This window comes from Argopecten irradians, chromosome 3 (assembly GCF_041381155.1).
Source record: "Argopecten irradians isolate NY chromosome 3, Ai_NY, whole genome shotgun sequence".
Classification (NCBI taxonomy): domain Eukaryota; kingdom Metazoa; phylum Mollusca; class Bivalvia; order Pectinida; family Pectinidae; genus Argopecten; species Argopecten irradians.
The window spans coordinates 2,070,563-2,086,521 of record NC_091136.1 but is presented as its reverse complement, the minus strand read 5'-3'; the positions used below and the strand labels follow the sequence as shown (position 1 = coordinate 2,086,521).

At 36.1% G+C, this 15,959-nt stretch overlaps 1 protein-coding gene across 4 annotated transcripts in view; it reads left to right on the top strand.

The window, feature by feature from the left end:
- The first annotated feature begins 45 nt into the window (after positions 1–45).
- Positions 46–15,959, top strand: part of LOC138317289 (C-1-tetrahydrofolate synthase, cytoplasmic-like) — a 34,068-nt gene continuing 18,154 nt past the window's right edge. Inside the window, exons 1-12 of one of the 4 annotated variants that reach the window (XM_069258852.1) lie at positions 46–209; positions 2,469–2,553; positions 2,777–2,890; positions 4,549–4,608; positions 6,126–6,202; positions 6,904–7,004; positions 7,269–7,405; positions 8,119–8,230; positions 12,338–12,507; positions 12,990–13,048; positions 13,469–13,642; positions 14,084–14,220. In XM_069258852.1, coding sequence (XP_069114953.1) covers positions 175–209; positions 2,469–2,553; positions 2,777–2,890; positions 4,549–4,608; positions 6,126–6,202; positions 6,904–7,004; positions 7,269–7,405; positions 8,119–8,230; positions 12,338–12,507; positions 12,990–13,048; positions 13,469–13,642; positions 14,084–14,220 — 1,261 coding nt within the window. In that variant the 5' untranslated portion in view covers positions 46–174. Of the gene's footprint in view, positions 210–2,468; positions 2,554–2,776; positions 2,891–4,548; positions 4,609–5,126; positions 5,181–5,204; positions 5,307–5,661; positions 5,688–6,125; positions 6,203–6,903; positions 7,005–7,268; positions 7,406–8,118; positions 8,231–12,337; positions 12,508–12,989; positions 13,049–13,468; positions 13,643–14,083; positions 14,221–15,959 lie in introns of those variants that run through there. The other 3 variants (XM_069258855.1, XM_069258853.1, XM_069258854.1) reach the window with 3 other exon arrangements.

The window sequence follows — 15,959 nt, the reverse complement described above, 5'->3', positions numbered from 1 at the left end:
TAAAATGTTATGGTTCTATATATTCATTCCGTGATGATCCGTTTCTGAAATTCGAAACTACGTCTACAGGCTGTGTGAACGATCCATCTTGAGGTCGCGACCCCTCAAAGTTCAAGTTCTTGGCCTGGTAGCCGAAAACCACGAGAGGCGTCGGCTTCCTTGAAATAGATAATAATGGCGGAAATTCTCAGTGGCAAGGATGTGTCTGAGTAAGTTGTCTTTATCTTCGTCATTTGCAAAAACTAATAATGGTAGCTGACACATTTCATTGTGCGTGTTTCGAGCATGTAAAATGCGGCTGGTGCATTGCCCCTTTGCATCATGTTGCAAGGCCGTTCGGATTTCGATGTGTAACGTTATACATGTACATTAGGTTAGTGCTAGGACTATATAACCTTGGCTTATGTAAACATTGCGACCTATCTTCATTTTAATGATTTCTGAATCCATCTCAAATTTATTGTTTTCTTTGCAATTGATAGTATCCATTTCAAAAAATTATATGTAGCGTTTCTCCAAAATATGATAGCACTTATAGGCTATGACGAGACGCTATTGTATATCGTAAGTCCGTGATGGAAGGTGACTACGGCAGGGAAAACTAGAAAACATCACTTTAAAACTCACATAATTTATTCACATAAACATCCACGTAATGTAGTTCACAATAAATCCATTAGGAACACACACACTGGTACACTGTTTCACTTAAGTTCACTGCTAGGTGATATCCATAATTGCGAAGTATTCAGTACATCCCAAATGCAAGTATAAATCCCATAGTCACAAACACACTAAGAATGATAGAGTAATCCGTATATATCACATCACTGATACATGTAGGAAATATCCGTACAGTACATCCCAAGTATAAATCCCATAGTCACAAACACACTAAGTGTAGTAAAGTAATCCGAATTGAAATAACTGATCCTGAGATGCGTGGAGTAAGTCCCAAAATTTCATGTAATCTACCTTTTCTTCACGTGCACCCCCTTTTATACCACTTTCTTACTATCATCTAATTGGCTAAAACCTCGCTCCTTCCATATTCATTCTCACGTTCATTGGCTGAATCTTAATATGATTACGTATTTCTACCTACTTCCATCCCCCCTCCCAACCTAACTCTAATTGGCTGGCCGGAGTGACCACTACCTAAATTTAGCTCTCTGTTACTATTAATACGAACACCTTATGCAACCTGTCCATCAAACTGGACCCAAATACACAGCCCTAGTCGTAAACAACTCCTTATATGGAAAACGGAATGCGGTGCCCTAGCTCCCTTATACGTAACGACCCTAGATGGGCACGTGCACGTGGCCACCTGGTCCCTAACTGTCCTATGTATGTATATATACACTATACATACTACATATATATAAACTAAAACTATGAACTAAATTGTATAAAACTGTTATTTTACAATACAAATAAACTTTAACTTCAACAACTAATAAAAACTAAGCGTGACATAAATTTCCACGCTACATATATACACATCACAATATCAACCCAGGATATTCTTGCCATTCAGAGGATGGTTTTAAAAAAAAACACTAGACCTAATATGCTGATAAAATAACATAAAGGATACATTTATAGGCGTCTGCATTGTAAAACATTATTATGCTGAAATCAAAATTACAAATCATTTTTTGGAGTTATGGTCCTTGGTTTATTTTTTGTGTCCGCTTGAATTTGTCAAGATTCGCTCAAAATACATCGTTGAAAGTGTTTTAATAGTTCTTTACTTTACTAATGCATAGCGTACAACGTGAACTTAGAAATTAACTTCTGGTTGCTTGATAAAATAAATATATACAATGTACATGTATATATACAGTTCTTGTGATTAAAAAGAAAAACACTGTAGGTACTTCCACACTTCTTTTGCAGGCTTATTCCATGTTTTTGCATTGTTGGGTATAGTGATATGTAACATATTTAAGTCTATAGTCAATACATATGTTATACATTTGTATTATAAATTTCCACTGCTTGTCAACATTCCTATGTGGACGAGTAAGTCTCATAGTGTATGAGTGCCATGCAATATGTGTGGGATTGTTTGACCTATTTTTATAATGAATCATGTTCAATATTGATACATACATACCATTTCTAAAAAGGCTGCCTATAAATTTTTGAATTATTAGTATAAAATTATACATGTACATGTACACTGTACCATAGTTATTCCACACGATAAGCACTTAGGACGGATAAAACAAGAAATAATAACTGACACTTAATAGGGCTAACATTTCACAAAAACAGTGTGCAGGAGTTGTTTAGCCTTAATTGGGTCATGTTTTCTAAATTTAAGGTAATGTGTTGCTACTTTTGAAATTATGAATTTAAGTGTGCTGCAGCTTTAAGATTATGAGCTACATATGTGTTTGTGTTATAGAAATGAAATTCAATATTACAATTGCTAATTGTATTATTTCTTATCCTCTCAGAGACATAAGAAATGGACTTAAGAAAGAGATTGAAGGGCTACAACAGAAATACACTGGATTCAAACCTAGTCTAGCAATTGTACAGGTAAAAAGTATAAAATAAAACTAAATTATTTTGTCATTACTTTTAGAAATGTTTTTTACTGAATCTACATTATAGAGAATATCTTGTTACACCTCAACGGCATTCATAAAAATTATGACAACAGTATGGAGGATAAGCATGGTTTTTCATTGGCGAGACTATAGTAAAAACAAATAAATGGTTGCTTGTGAAAAGAATTTACTGTAGTTAAGCCCTGTTTTAGGTTGGAGGCAGAGAGGACTCAACAGTGTACATTGGCCAGAAAGTCAAGAATGCTGCAACGGTAGGCGTCCAGGCTGAACATATCAAGCTTCCAAGAAGTTCAACCCAAGAACAGGTAAGTCAAAGTTACTATCATCTAATCATTACTTCTTATAGGGACATTTTGGCTCCATATAGATAGAGCCATATATTACCAATTGAAAATATCTCCTCTTCATTCTCCTATTCCTCCTTTCCCTTTCTTCCTCTCCCCTTCATTCACCTATTCCTCCTCTCCCTTTCCTCCTCACCCCTTCATTCTCCTAGTTAAAATTTTAACCAAATCTTCCAGTTGTTAACACAAACCCCAGAAAATGTACTAAGAGACCTAGAGACCTGATATTAGGCCTGTGACATGCTGGGATGAAGGGCTACCAAGTTTGTTCAAATAAATGACCTTGACCTTCATTCAAGGTCACGGGGGTCAAATTGGCTAAAATCTTTAAACGTCTTCTTCTCAAGAACCCGAAGGTCAAGGGTACTGATATTTGGCCTGTGACATGCTGGGATGAAGGGCTACCAAATTTATTCAATTGAATGACCTTGACCTTCATTCAAGGTCACAGGGGTCAAAAAGGCTAAAATCTTTAAATGACTTCTTCTCAAGAACCAGAAGGCCCAGGGTACTGATATTTAGACTGTAGGATGCTGGGATGAAGGGCTACCAAGTTTGTTCAAATGAATGACCTTGACCTTCATTCAAGGTCACAGGGGTCAAAAAGGCTAAAATCTTTAAACGACTTCTTCTCAAGAACCAGACGGCCAAGGGTACTGATATTGGGCCCGTAGGATGCTGGGATGAAAGGCTACCAAGTTTGTTCAAATAAATGACCTTGACCTTCATTCAAGGTCACAGGGGTCAAATAGGCTATAATCATTTAAACAACATCTTGTGAATAATGAAGAGGTTTAGAGACCTGATATTAGGCCTGTGGCATGCTGGGATGAAGGGCTACCAAGTTTGTTTAAATGAATGACCTTGACCTTCATTCAAGGTCACAGGGGTCAAATAGTCTAAAATCTTTAAATGACTTCTTCTCAAGAACCAGAAGGCCCAGGGTACTGATATTGGGCATGTAAAATGCTGGGAGGAAGGGCTACCAAGTTTGTTCAAATGAATGACCTTGAACTTCATTCAAGGTCACAGGGGTCAAATAGGCTAAAATCTTTAAATGACTTTTTCTCAAGAACTAAATGGCCCAGGATACTCATATTAGGCCTGCAGCATGCTGGGATGGAGGGCTACCAAGTTTGTTCAAATGAAGGACCTTGACCTTCATACAAGGTCACAGGGGTCAAAAAGGTTAAAATCTTTTAACGACTTCTTGAGAATAACTAGGAGGCCTAGAGACCTGATATTGGGCCTTTTACATGCTTGGATGAAGGGCTATCAAATTTGTTCAAATGAATTACCTTGATCTTCATTCATTGTCATAGGGGTCAAAAAGGCTAAAATCTTTAGATAACTTCTTCTCAAGACCCAGAAGGCCTGTGGTACTGATATTGGGCCTGTAGCATGCTGGGATGAAAGGCTATCGAGTTTGTTCAAATGAATGACCTTGGCCTTCATTCAAGGTCACAGGGGTCAAATAGGCTAAAATCTTTAAAACAATATGTTGTTTTGTACTAATAGTCAGATGACAGTTAAATCCCATGGGCCTCTTGTTCTTATTGCAGATGTCTGTTTAATAATAATCTATTTCATGAACTGAACTAACCCTCTGTATTTTACAGGTGTTACAGGCTGTGGATAAACTCAACTCTAATCCTTCAGTCCATGGTATCATTGTACAGGTAAGTTTTACAGGCTGTGGATAAACTCAACTCTTATCCTTCAGTCCATGGTATCATTGTACAGGTAAGTTTTACAGCTGTAGATAATCTCAACTCTAATCCTTCAGTACATGGTATCATTGTACAGGTAAGTTTTACAGCTGTAGATAAACTCAGTTCTAATCCTTCAGTACATGGTATCATTGTACAGGTAAGTTTTACAGGCTGTGGATAAACTCAACTCTAATCCTTCAGTCCATGGTATCATTGTACAGGTAAGTTTTACAGCTGTAGATAAACTCAGTTCTAATCCTTCAGTACATGGTATCATTGTACAGGTAAGTTTTACAGGCTGTAGATAAACTCAACTCTAATCCTTCAGTCCATGGTATCATTGTACAGGTAAGTTTTACAGCTGTAGATAAACTCAACTCTAATCCTTCAGTCCATGGTATCATTGTACAGGTAAGTTTTACAGGCTGTGGATAAACTCAGTTCTAATCCTTCAGTACATGGTATCATTGTACAGGTAAGTTTTACAGGCTGTGGATAAACTCAACTCTAATCCTTCAGTCCATGGTATCATTGTACAGGTAAGTTTTACAGCTGTAGATAAACTCAACTCTAATCCTTCAGTCCATGGTATCATTGTACAGGTAAGTTTTACAGCTGTAGATAAACTCAACTCTAATCCTTCAGTCCATGGTATCATTGTACAGGTAAGTTTTACAGCTGTAGATAAACTCAGTTCTAATCCTTCAGTCCATGGTATCATTGTACAGGTAAGTTTTACAGGCTGTAGATAAACTCAACTCTAATCCTTCAGTACATGGTATCATTGTACAGGTAAGTTTTACAGGCTGTAGATAAACTCAGTTCTAATCCTTCAGTACATGGTATCATTGTACAGGTAAGTTTTACAGGCTGTAGATAAACTCAGTTCTAATCCTTCAGTACATGGCATCATTGTACAGGTAAGTTTTACAGCTGTAGATAAACTCAGTTCTAATCCTTCAGTACATGGTATCATTGTACAGGTAAGTTTTACAGCTGTAGATAAACTCGGTTCTAATCCTTCAGTCCATGGTATCATTGTACAGGTAAGTTTTACAGCTGTAGATAAACTCAACTCTAATCCTTCAGTACATGGGATCATTGTACAGGTAAGTTTTATCCTGTTTGGTAAAATCTGAATTGACTTGATTTGTCTGTATCTATTCTGTATTTGCATATTACAGAGTTATCTGCCCTTGCAGTTGCTGGTAGGTAATGATTGTGATGTCATGTGTTTGCAAGTGTAACATCATACTTCTCGGAGAAATCCATGTGAATTGTGCCCACAAAATAATGATCGATATACCTACCCGCAAGGGATCTAATTCTGTAACCTTCAGACATTTATACTGAAAACAAAAGCAAAGCTAAAAAAAATATCAAAACCATCATATAGTTTAAGACATTTTACCCTGATTTTGAGTTAACTGCTTGATGTGTATTTTTTGTTTTTACCTGTAGAATTTCTTCTGTTGCTGTTTTAGTTACCACTGGATTCCGATAAGGATATAGATACCCATTTAGTGACCAACTCTATACTGGAATGTAAAGATGTAGATGGGTAGGTCTACAAGTAATCCTCAAGCTCATCAAGATATCAGCTAAAATAAAAGTCTCTTAGTAAGCAAATCTTCTGCTTGACTACTTTTTATCAATTGGTCAACATTTAAAGTTTTTGAGAAGAAAAACAAATTGGCCAATCGGATTTGAAAGTTCAGTATGCATAATTATGAGAAAAAACTTATATTAAGTTAATTAAAATTCATTTAGTTTACTGACCAAATGTTTATCAAAATTTGTCAACTTTTACTGGTTTTATCAAGTGGAAAAGAACCAGCCAGTGAAATTTGAAGATTCCTGATTTAATAAGCGTTTGAAAAAAAAGTTGTGTACCGTATTTTCGTTAATTAGCATCCCTCTCCCTTTCTGGAGAAGAGTTGAAGTGGTATAAACGCCCCCTTTCCATGGATTTAAAATGTTTTACAACATGTGATGCCTCTAACATCAGCATTGTTTCTCATATAACATGAACTTGCAAATCTTTTACATGTGAATCACGACATGATAATGTGTCTCAAAGATTACAATTTGTTACAATAATTGAAGCGCCATGGGCGCTAATTATGGCGAATACGGTATTTATTTTAATATTATGCATGGATGAGGCTCTGCTATGCAGTCAGTCACTATAAGAATACAAATACAATAAAACAGCCTGTTAATTTGTTTTTTTATTTTAAGAAATGAATGCTATGTTTTAAGGTTACACCAGTCCAATGCAGGAAGGCTTTCCCGCGGTAATCTTGATGGATGTGTGTTACCTTGTACACCACGAGGCTGTCTGGAGCTTATCAAACGTTCAGGTATACATGTATTATAAAAACACTTGTTAATGTACTTTTAATTTATTATTATAATTTCAAAAAATTACTTGTAAGATTACAATTTCTCGATACAAAAGTGACGATCGACTTGAGTCAAAACTTAAGTTATTTCTACTGTGTTATCTATGTAAATAATTTTAGACTTAAGTTCTGTTTTTTGACTTAAGTTTGTTTTGAGAAATCGGGGCCTGGGTTAGAGTCTACTCTGCCTGTAGTTATCAGGATTGTATGGTTGCTCTACAGGTCAGACTATTGAGGGTAAGTCAGCGGTCGTCGTAGGCCGGAGTATGATTGTAGGCTCCCCAATGGCAGATCTCCTCAAATGGAATCACGCAACTGTAACAGTGTGTCACTCACGCACAAAGGATCTCCCAAGTATTGTAAGTAAAATATATATGAGACGTCTAATCTGAAAGTATAAAACATGACGAAAGCTGTTAATGGCAAGGAAATTTAATTCTAAAAAAATCAATATAGGTCAAATTTCTGACATCTCTGAGTTTTAAAATGGTATGACATTAATCAAATACAGTCAAACCTGTTTATAAAGACCATCCAATGGACAGAGATAAACTGGTCCTTAAAGCCAGGTGGTCTTTATACACAGGTTGGATTGTGGTGAAATTGATTATTTGGAACCATAGGAAAGTAGTCTTATTAGGCAAGTGGTCTTTCTACAGAGGTGGTCGCTAGCTGTTCAATGTGTGTTTATGAAACAATATTCTTCTTTATGTTACAACTATTACATTATAGATGTTGATCTCTATATTCTTTACATTGGTATGTATCTTACGATCATGAGATTGGTGACTAATGAACTGTCATAAAAGTCTAAAGAAAGATGAATGACAAGCTAGGTTTAATAGTTATGAGCTGTTCTATGGCATCCAGCATGACACGATTGCTGACCATCTGTCAATAGTTCACAAAATTGACTTCTTAAAAACTTTTAGTCAAAAGACTTTACTTTAATATTTATAATTTAGTTAGAACATCTGATTTGTGATCCAGACTCTGATAGCAGTACGAGGCAGGGCCAGTCACCATGGCCTATGTTATGATTTGTAGATAAAATATTTGCTTGTATTACCAGGTAAAGTCTGCAGATATCTTAGTAGTAGCTGTTGGGAAGGCAGAGTTTGTGAAAGGTGACTGGATAAAAAAGGGAGCTGTTGTTATTGACTGTGGAATCAACTCTATACCAGGTATATATTCCATGTAGATAATGATTGAAGCATATTTGTTTTTTTAGGTCATCTGACCGAAGGTCAGGATGACCTATTGTCATCGTGTTTCGTCCGTCGTGCGTAAGACTATTTATACAAAAGCCTACTCCTCCTTAACCCTTCAGCAGATTTCATCCATATTTAGTGTGAAACCTCATTGGGGAAGGGTAATCATATTTTATATAAATGAGCCTGGTCCGACCCCTAGGGGCTGAGGGGTGGGGCCCCCAAAGGGCAAATTTTCTTAATTTTAACTTTAAAATCCTACTCCTCCTTCATCCTTGAATGGATTTCATCCATATTTGGTGTGAAACATCATTGGGGATGGACAATCATATTTTATATAAATGAGTCTGGTCCGACCTCTAGGGGCTGAGGGGTGGGGCCCAAAAAGGGCAAATTTTCTTAATTTTAGCTTTAAAATCCTACTCCTCCTTCATCCTTGAATGGATTTCATCTATATTTAGTGTAAAATATCATTGGGGAAGGACAATCATATTTTATATAAATGAGATAGGTCCGACCCCTAGGGGCAGAGGGGCGGTGCCAAAAAGGGGAAATTTTCTTAATTTAAGCTTTTAAATCTTACTCCTCCTTCATCCTTAGATGAATTTCATCCATATTTGGTGTGAAACATCATTTAAGAAGGACAATCATATTTTATATGAATGAGTCTGGTTGAATGAGTCTGGTCCGACCCCTAGGGGCTGAGGTGTGGGGCCCCAAAAGGGCAAATTTTCTTAATTTTAGCTGGACCACTTCCAGTTTTCAGATTTCGGTCTGCGATCTCAATGACAATTGGTCTGGTATTCCAAGATGGCAGCTGGCCTACTTCCTGTTTTCAGGTTTCAGTCTTTGATCTCAAGGAAAATTGGTCTATAGGGGTTTTAATTGATTCAGAAGGGGGAACTTTAGCTGAGGACAATCATATTTCATAAAGGGCCGAGCTAAGACCCATGGGGATAGTATGGCGGATGTCCAAAATGGAAGCTTTGCTGAAATTGGCTTTAAAATCTGACTCCTCCTTATATTAATCCGTGAATGGGTTACAACCATATATGGATGAAGGGCTACCAAGTTTGTTCAACAAATGACATTTACCTATTTCAGAAACTTACATATTCAACTAAGGAGTTCCTTGTATTGTTTATATTAATCGTTAACCAATACTTTATACTGTGACTTTGTTGTTTTGTGCAATGAGTCAAATGACCGTTAAGGCCCATGGGCCTCTTGTTTTAATTCCCTAATTATTAGTGCGAGTGTACTCGCTCTATTATTTTCCTTGTCGAGTGTAGAGTCTGTGTACATCCGCTATATGTGCAGATTCCAACTGCGTACACGATACCGGAAGTCGGTGTCTCATACAGTTTAATAGATTTTGTCGTGATTTTAGTGAATTCAACCTTTAAAAAAACAAATATACTAAGACAAACTTGTCAGCGATGATCTACTATAAAATAAAAACAGTGACATTACACAGTGCTAAACGCATTTGTTTTGTGTAAACTTAAAACTCTTGCATCGCTCACGATATTCTAAGCATCTGCAAATCAGGTTTAAATAGTCAATAAAAGAAAGTGACGAAACGGGGAACTTTTAGTACAGGCCACATATTTAATTTATTTCATATCATCTTAGGTCCTAGGTGTACGTTCCGCTATCGCTTGCTAAATTCTATGACCACAGTCCGCATTTGTTGCAGTTCTAAGAAATATTTCTAAAATCACACATCTTTGAGTAAGAGAAACAAAAACAGACAATATAAAATATCAGTCTAGGTGTCTGAACTCTAGATCTAATGTACCCAAGAAAGGTGTTCATGCATGGCACAGGTAAGTCACCACATGCACAGAGACTGGACGGTGTTCTAGCAGACGACTATTTTGAACAGTGAAACAAGTACCCCTGGTATATGGTATCAATATCTATATAATAATAATCACACTTCTATATAACAAAGTACACACTTAACAAAGTTCAAAGTAATTTTACAGTTAAAGTTCTGATGAAGTAAAGGAAAGTATTTATTACAATACATCAAGGGTTTAAACCATCTCCTTGCAATAGCCCCAAGGATAATGAGCAAAAGTGCTACGCACACGGGGACACCTGTTGCCGAAGATGATTTCATACTGGAAATTAAGGTTAGGAAGTAGTTAGCGAGCACCTTATGTCTAACAGACATATTTCTAGTTTCTTTTTGTTTTCCACATTAGTGATGCTATTAAGGAAAAGGTCTAGCTTAATTTTGATATATTTCATTCCAAAATTCATTAAGTAATTTCAATTTCTGATCTAATATTTATATTTTACTGTTATTTGGAAAAACCTGAGTGTGTATGGTTATGTAATCTGACTATGTGAAAGATTGCATGATTTTTTAGGTCACCACCATGAAGACGAAGTCTCGAAGTTTGACCTATTCTATATCGCCTTTTGTCCGTCTCGCCGTCGTCCGTCGTTGCGACATAGGTAGTTGAGTAGCGCGTCCGTTGGGGACGTATGTCCTTAAACTCTCTATAATTTACATATTCGACTTCTTCTCCAAAACTGCTGAAGCATATTTCAATGAAATTTTTTGCAGAAACACTTCTTAGGCATAAGCCCAATCAAAAATTGGTAGAAATTATGATGGATCCCAACATCACCCCTGAACCCCACCCCCCATGGGGGGATGTGGGAGGGGCCAAAAGGGGTAAAATTGAGTAAAATTTCAAAAATCTTCTTCTCTACTCACAGATGTGGTAGAATCAAATACTCTTCATAGATAGAAAGGTCTTAAGGTCCTTTACAAAAATTGTGAATTATATGACACTGGGGTCTCTAGTTTCCGCCTGGGGAGGGGGTTAAGTTTACTATAGTTTATATTGGGAAAACACATTTTTGCGCATTATTTTGGTCATTTGTAATAGGAAATGAGTCAAATGTTGTCAGAATTATCAGTATGAGATGGCCACTTAATCCTATTAACAAATTTTCTATGACTGACCCCCAGGGGCCTTAGGGGCGGGGTCAAAAGGGGTCAAATAGGCTAAAACTTCAAAAATCTTCTTCTGAAATACTGGAACTGGTAGAATCAAATACTTTTCATAAATAGAAAGGTCTTAAGGTCCTTTACAAAAATTGTGAATTATATGACCCTGGGGTCTCACGTTTCCCCCTGGGGAGGGGGTCAAGTTTACTATAGTTTATATAGGGAAATCACATTTATGAACATTATCATATAATTTTTTCATAGGAAATTAGTCAAACTGGGTTAGAATTATTAGCCTGAGATAGCATTTTAACATCATATCCATATTGTTCATGGCTGACCCCCAGGGGCCAGAGGGGCGGAGCCAAAAGGGGTCAAAGTGGTAATTTCAAAAATCTTCTTTTTGAATTCACAGATTTGATGGACCCAGATACTCTTGATAGATTGGAAGGTCTTAAGGCCCTTTACAAAAAATTGTGAATTTCATGGTCCTGGGATCTCAGATTTTCCCCTGGGGAGGGGGTCAAATTTACTATAGTTTATAAAGGAAAAAACACATTTAAGAACATTATTTGCTTAGTTTTCATAGGAAATTAGTCAATCTGGGTTAGAATTATTAGCCTGAGATAGCATTTTAACATCATACAATGTATTCATATTGGTCTTGGCCGATCCCCAGGGACGAGAGGGGCGGGGCCAAAAGGGGTCCAAATGGATAACATTTCAAAAATCTTTCTTCTGAATTCACATAATCTTCATAGATTAAAAAGTCAAATTTATAAAATCACTGACTGACTTCAAGGGCCTGATGGGCCAATATATAGTGTTTATATGCATGTCTTTGTTTCATTCTGTATCCGAAATCAGGTGAAGATGTTATTCATATTACGTAGAAAACATCAAATTGATGAACATCATTTTTTGTCTAATATATGGATAATTAGTCCCTGCTGTTGAAACAAAAGGGGCCTTGTGGTCTCTCACCTTGACTTTGCCTTTGTCTATGAAGTCTGTTGACCTGCTCATCTTACTAGTTAGAATCGTAATTGGATTCTTTTGAAAATATGTATTTACACATAATTAAACTAGCATACTGTTTTCCTTTTGAGATGACACGAAGAAGTCTGGCAGACGGCTGGTTGGCGATGTTGAGTTTGCCTCAGCCAAGGAAGTGGCAGGATGGATAACTCCTGTACCGGGAGGAGTAGGGCCCATGACAGTCGCCATGTTGCTAAAAAACACAGTTGACCAGGCTAGGAAGGCTTCAGAGAAAGCTGAGGTAGGTGTCAGAACAGATCAGTCATTTTGCTTTTTTAGGGACTTTTGCCTTCTAGTAAATCTGCAGTACTTTGTAGTATCTCATACAACTATTGCACTTGAAGTGAAATGGATCCAATGTTATAGATAATCATATTAATAAAAGTAACAAAAAAGTAAAAAAGAAACATCATATTTACCTCTGGGGAACATCATTCTTAATTGGGGCTTAATTGTGCCCCAATGGTGATTGCCTTTGTTCACACAGAATTATCTCCCTTCTGATCTGTACACAAATATTGGACAAATGACTCTGTATCTCTTATAAGTAAGGTTTTATTTTATGCATTTTAATTCCAGAAACAAAACAAAAAACTAAGAACACTCATTTGAATTTAAAAACTTGTGAAAATTGAAATTTAATTCTCATGCTTATTCCAAGTCTTCAAAATTTTGTCCTGCAAAAATAAATGGCTATGAAGGTTGGTAATTCTTGTATTGTAGAATGCCAGCAAATGGTCATTAACTCTTAATCCACTGGAGCTAAAGAGGCCTGTTCCAAGGTAAAGGTTACGTCTTACTATATATGTACAATGTTTTTGTATAAAGGTGGAAAGTGCTTTAATGGTCTTGCAGTACTTGATAATGCTGACAATGAAATAGCTTACAGCTTGTGTCAATCCAGTGCTAAGAAAATGCTTAGATTTGATTTGAGATCAGTGCTTGAATTTGGAATCAATTTTTATTTTTTATTTTTTTTCATTTTCATGATCAATATATACTTGCTATAGATATACCATGCCTTATCATGATTTTAGATTTCTTAAAAATGAATGTCATGTTAAATGTTATGCAGCATCCAGCTGACATCCGTAACATTGAGTATTAAGTATATGGTATGGATACTCTTGGCATATCACAGTATATGTGATTACAGTACACCACTAAATTAAAAATAATGTTGTTATATCTCTGGTGTTCAGTGATATAGAGATTGCTCAGTCCCAGACCCCTAGGAACATCGAGAACATCGCAAAGGAGATAAATCTTCTGTCGGATGAGGTGGATCTGTACGGGAAGAAGAAAGCCAAGGTTTCTCTACAAGTCCTTGATCGTCTCAAGGATCAGAAAGACGGTAGATATGTAGTGGTTACTGGGTAGGTATCACTGAAAATTTATATGTTTATACATTTACATCCACTTCTGCTGTTTTCCATATTACAGAGTTAGCTCCCTTGCCGGTTGGTATTGATTTTTACTTCATTATTTTGTGAGTGCAATTTACGTCTTTTTCTCCAAAAAGTATGCCATTACGCTCTCAAACACATGACGTCACCTACCTGCAAGGGCAGATAACTCTGTAATAGGCAGATACAGAATAGGCTATCATAAGTGGAGCAGGCTTCTCAGCTGTACAATCTCATTGTTTTGGGATCAGTTGATAAAATGTAATCACTTGATGTTAACCGATCACTTTTCCAATCATATGTAGGCATGCTACTAACTATAACCTGGTATGGTTTCTTACCCATATATAGGAAGTGAAAAAGCGTTGATGTATGATGTTAAGATGACCAACATTGTTGTATTCTGTACAGTATCACACCAACTCCCTTGGGGGAGGGCAAGAGTACCACCACCATAGGTCTAGCTCAAGCCATTGGCTCACAGCTGAAGAAAAATGTGTTCGCATGTGTTCGTCAACCTTCGCAAGGACCTACATTTGGAATCAAAGGTAATTTCAAAGACTAGGTTCATTAATAATTATAGGTGTTAACCTCTGTAACTACTAAATGAGGGAGGAAGTTCTGTCTTTAAACTCCATAGAGAATATGCATGAACAAATTTATAACTTATACAAATCAACATTAAGATAAACTGCTGTTATAGCACTCCACCTCTTTCAGTTAATGTACTCGTATCTTGATACATCGCTACTCACTGTTAGTGACACAACTGAATTTTTGATGTAGTGAAACAGCAATCATAGGTATGCTTAGCAAGCCTGAGCACATCAAAACAACAATAAGAATCCACGATGAAAATTAAATGCTGTTTTGTTACTTTCACACCCTAATTGAAAGTATAGAATAATAAAACACATGTACAATAATTGTCACAACGATAATTGATGTGTACAATTAAGCAATTAGTGATGTTTTCCGATGTTTATTTAGAACTATTTCGTTTTGACCTTGGTTCAAAGATTGTGTATTCCCGAAAATCACACGCAACGCCTTCTTAATTTATTCCTCCGCAGTAGATTTTCTTAGCTTTTCTATCTAGTTGAATGGTACAAAATTGATGCTATAAAAGATGTTTAATCATATTTGTTTTAATGATTTATACAAAAAAATAAGATTTTAATGTGCTTGCAAAAGTCTTTTATTTGGTTGACTTTTATTTGGCGAACTACATCTGTTGCAATTACTACGCTCTCTTCCATCTATGTGATGTGAAATCTTGAGTTGCCTTCCTTTAAACGTCATTGCTATTAGGCCTTTCATAGCAGGAATTTATCATTTATAGCTACCTTTTAATTATTTATTTAAAATCAAATCAAACTAATACAAATTGAAATTATACATGAGGTGTCAATCTCTAGTCAACATTAATTTCATCTTTCTTTTTTTCTGAAAACATGTACGGCCGTAACACTGCTATGTTACTGTAGTAAACCGAACTACTGTATATCTGATGAAATTACTACGCTCTCTTCCATCTAGAGAAAGCTCGAGTTGCCTCTTTTTATATTGCCGTAGTGAAATTGCACTGCATAGCACTTGCTGTTCGACATACACAACATATTTGCAACAATGTTTCGTAACATCAAAGGATTGTTGTAATAGGTAACCAAATTCTGACTTTTTATTTTACAAAAGTATCTGGCCATGATTTATAAGCCAAAAGTTGGCAAAGCAAAGTGATACACTTGCAAGCAGCCATGTTAGTCTTTCTAACAAGGAAATCACTACATCATCTGGAAATCGCAATATTTCTGTTGTTATTATATGAATATTAATTAACTTATTTTCTTTTCTTTTAAAGAGACATTGGTGAAATTGATAATTTCAGAAATTAATTAATATGTATATAGATTACTTACATGTATTAAACAAAAATGGCACTCAGACTTTAACCTGATTTATTGGTTTAATAAATCTACTTATTTTAGAAATAAGAAATTTTAATATATGAAATATATTACAGTCATTAACCTATTTAAAGTGAATAGTCGGGCAAAGAAAATAGTCTAAATGCGTTCATTGGCGTTCCAAAAGTTCTCACATATTAATATGACGGCCAAGTTCTGCTTACGTTTCCCAGTTCTGACCATTAAAGTAAAGGAAAGTTGAAAGCATTGAAAGCGAGGCTGCGTGTAAATGTAACCACGGGCATAGTCAGCCAGGAGGACGTTTTAGGATTCCTATACTTTAAATTAATTTCTTCGTACGCAGACAGATTTTGGCGAGA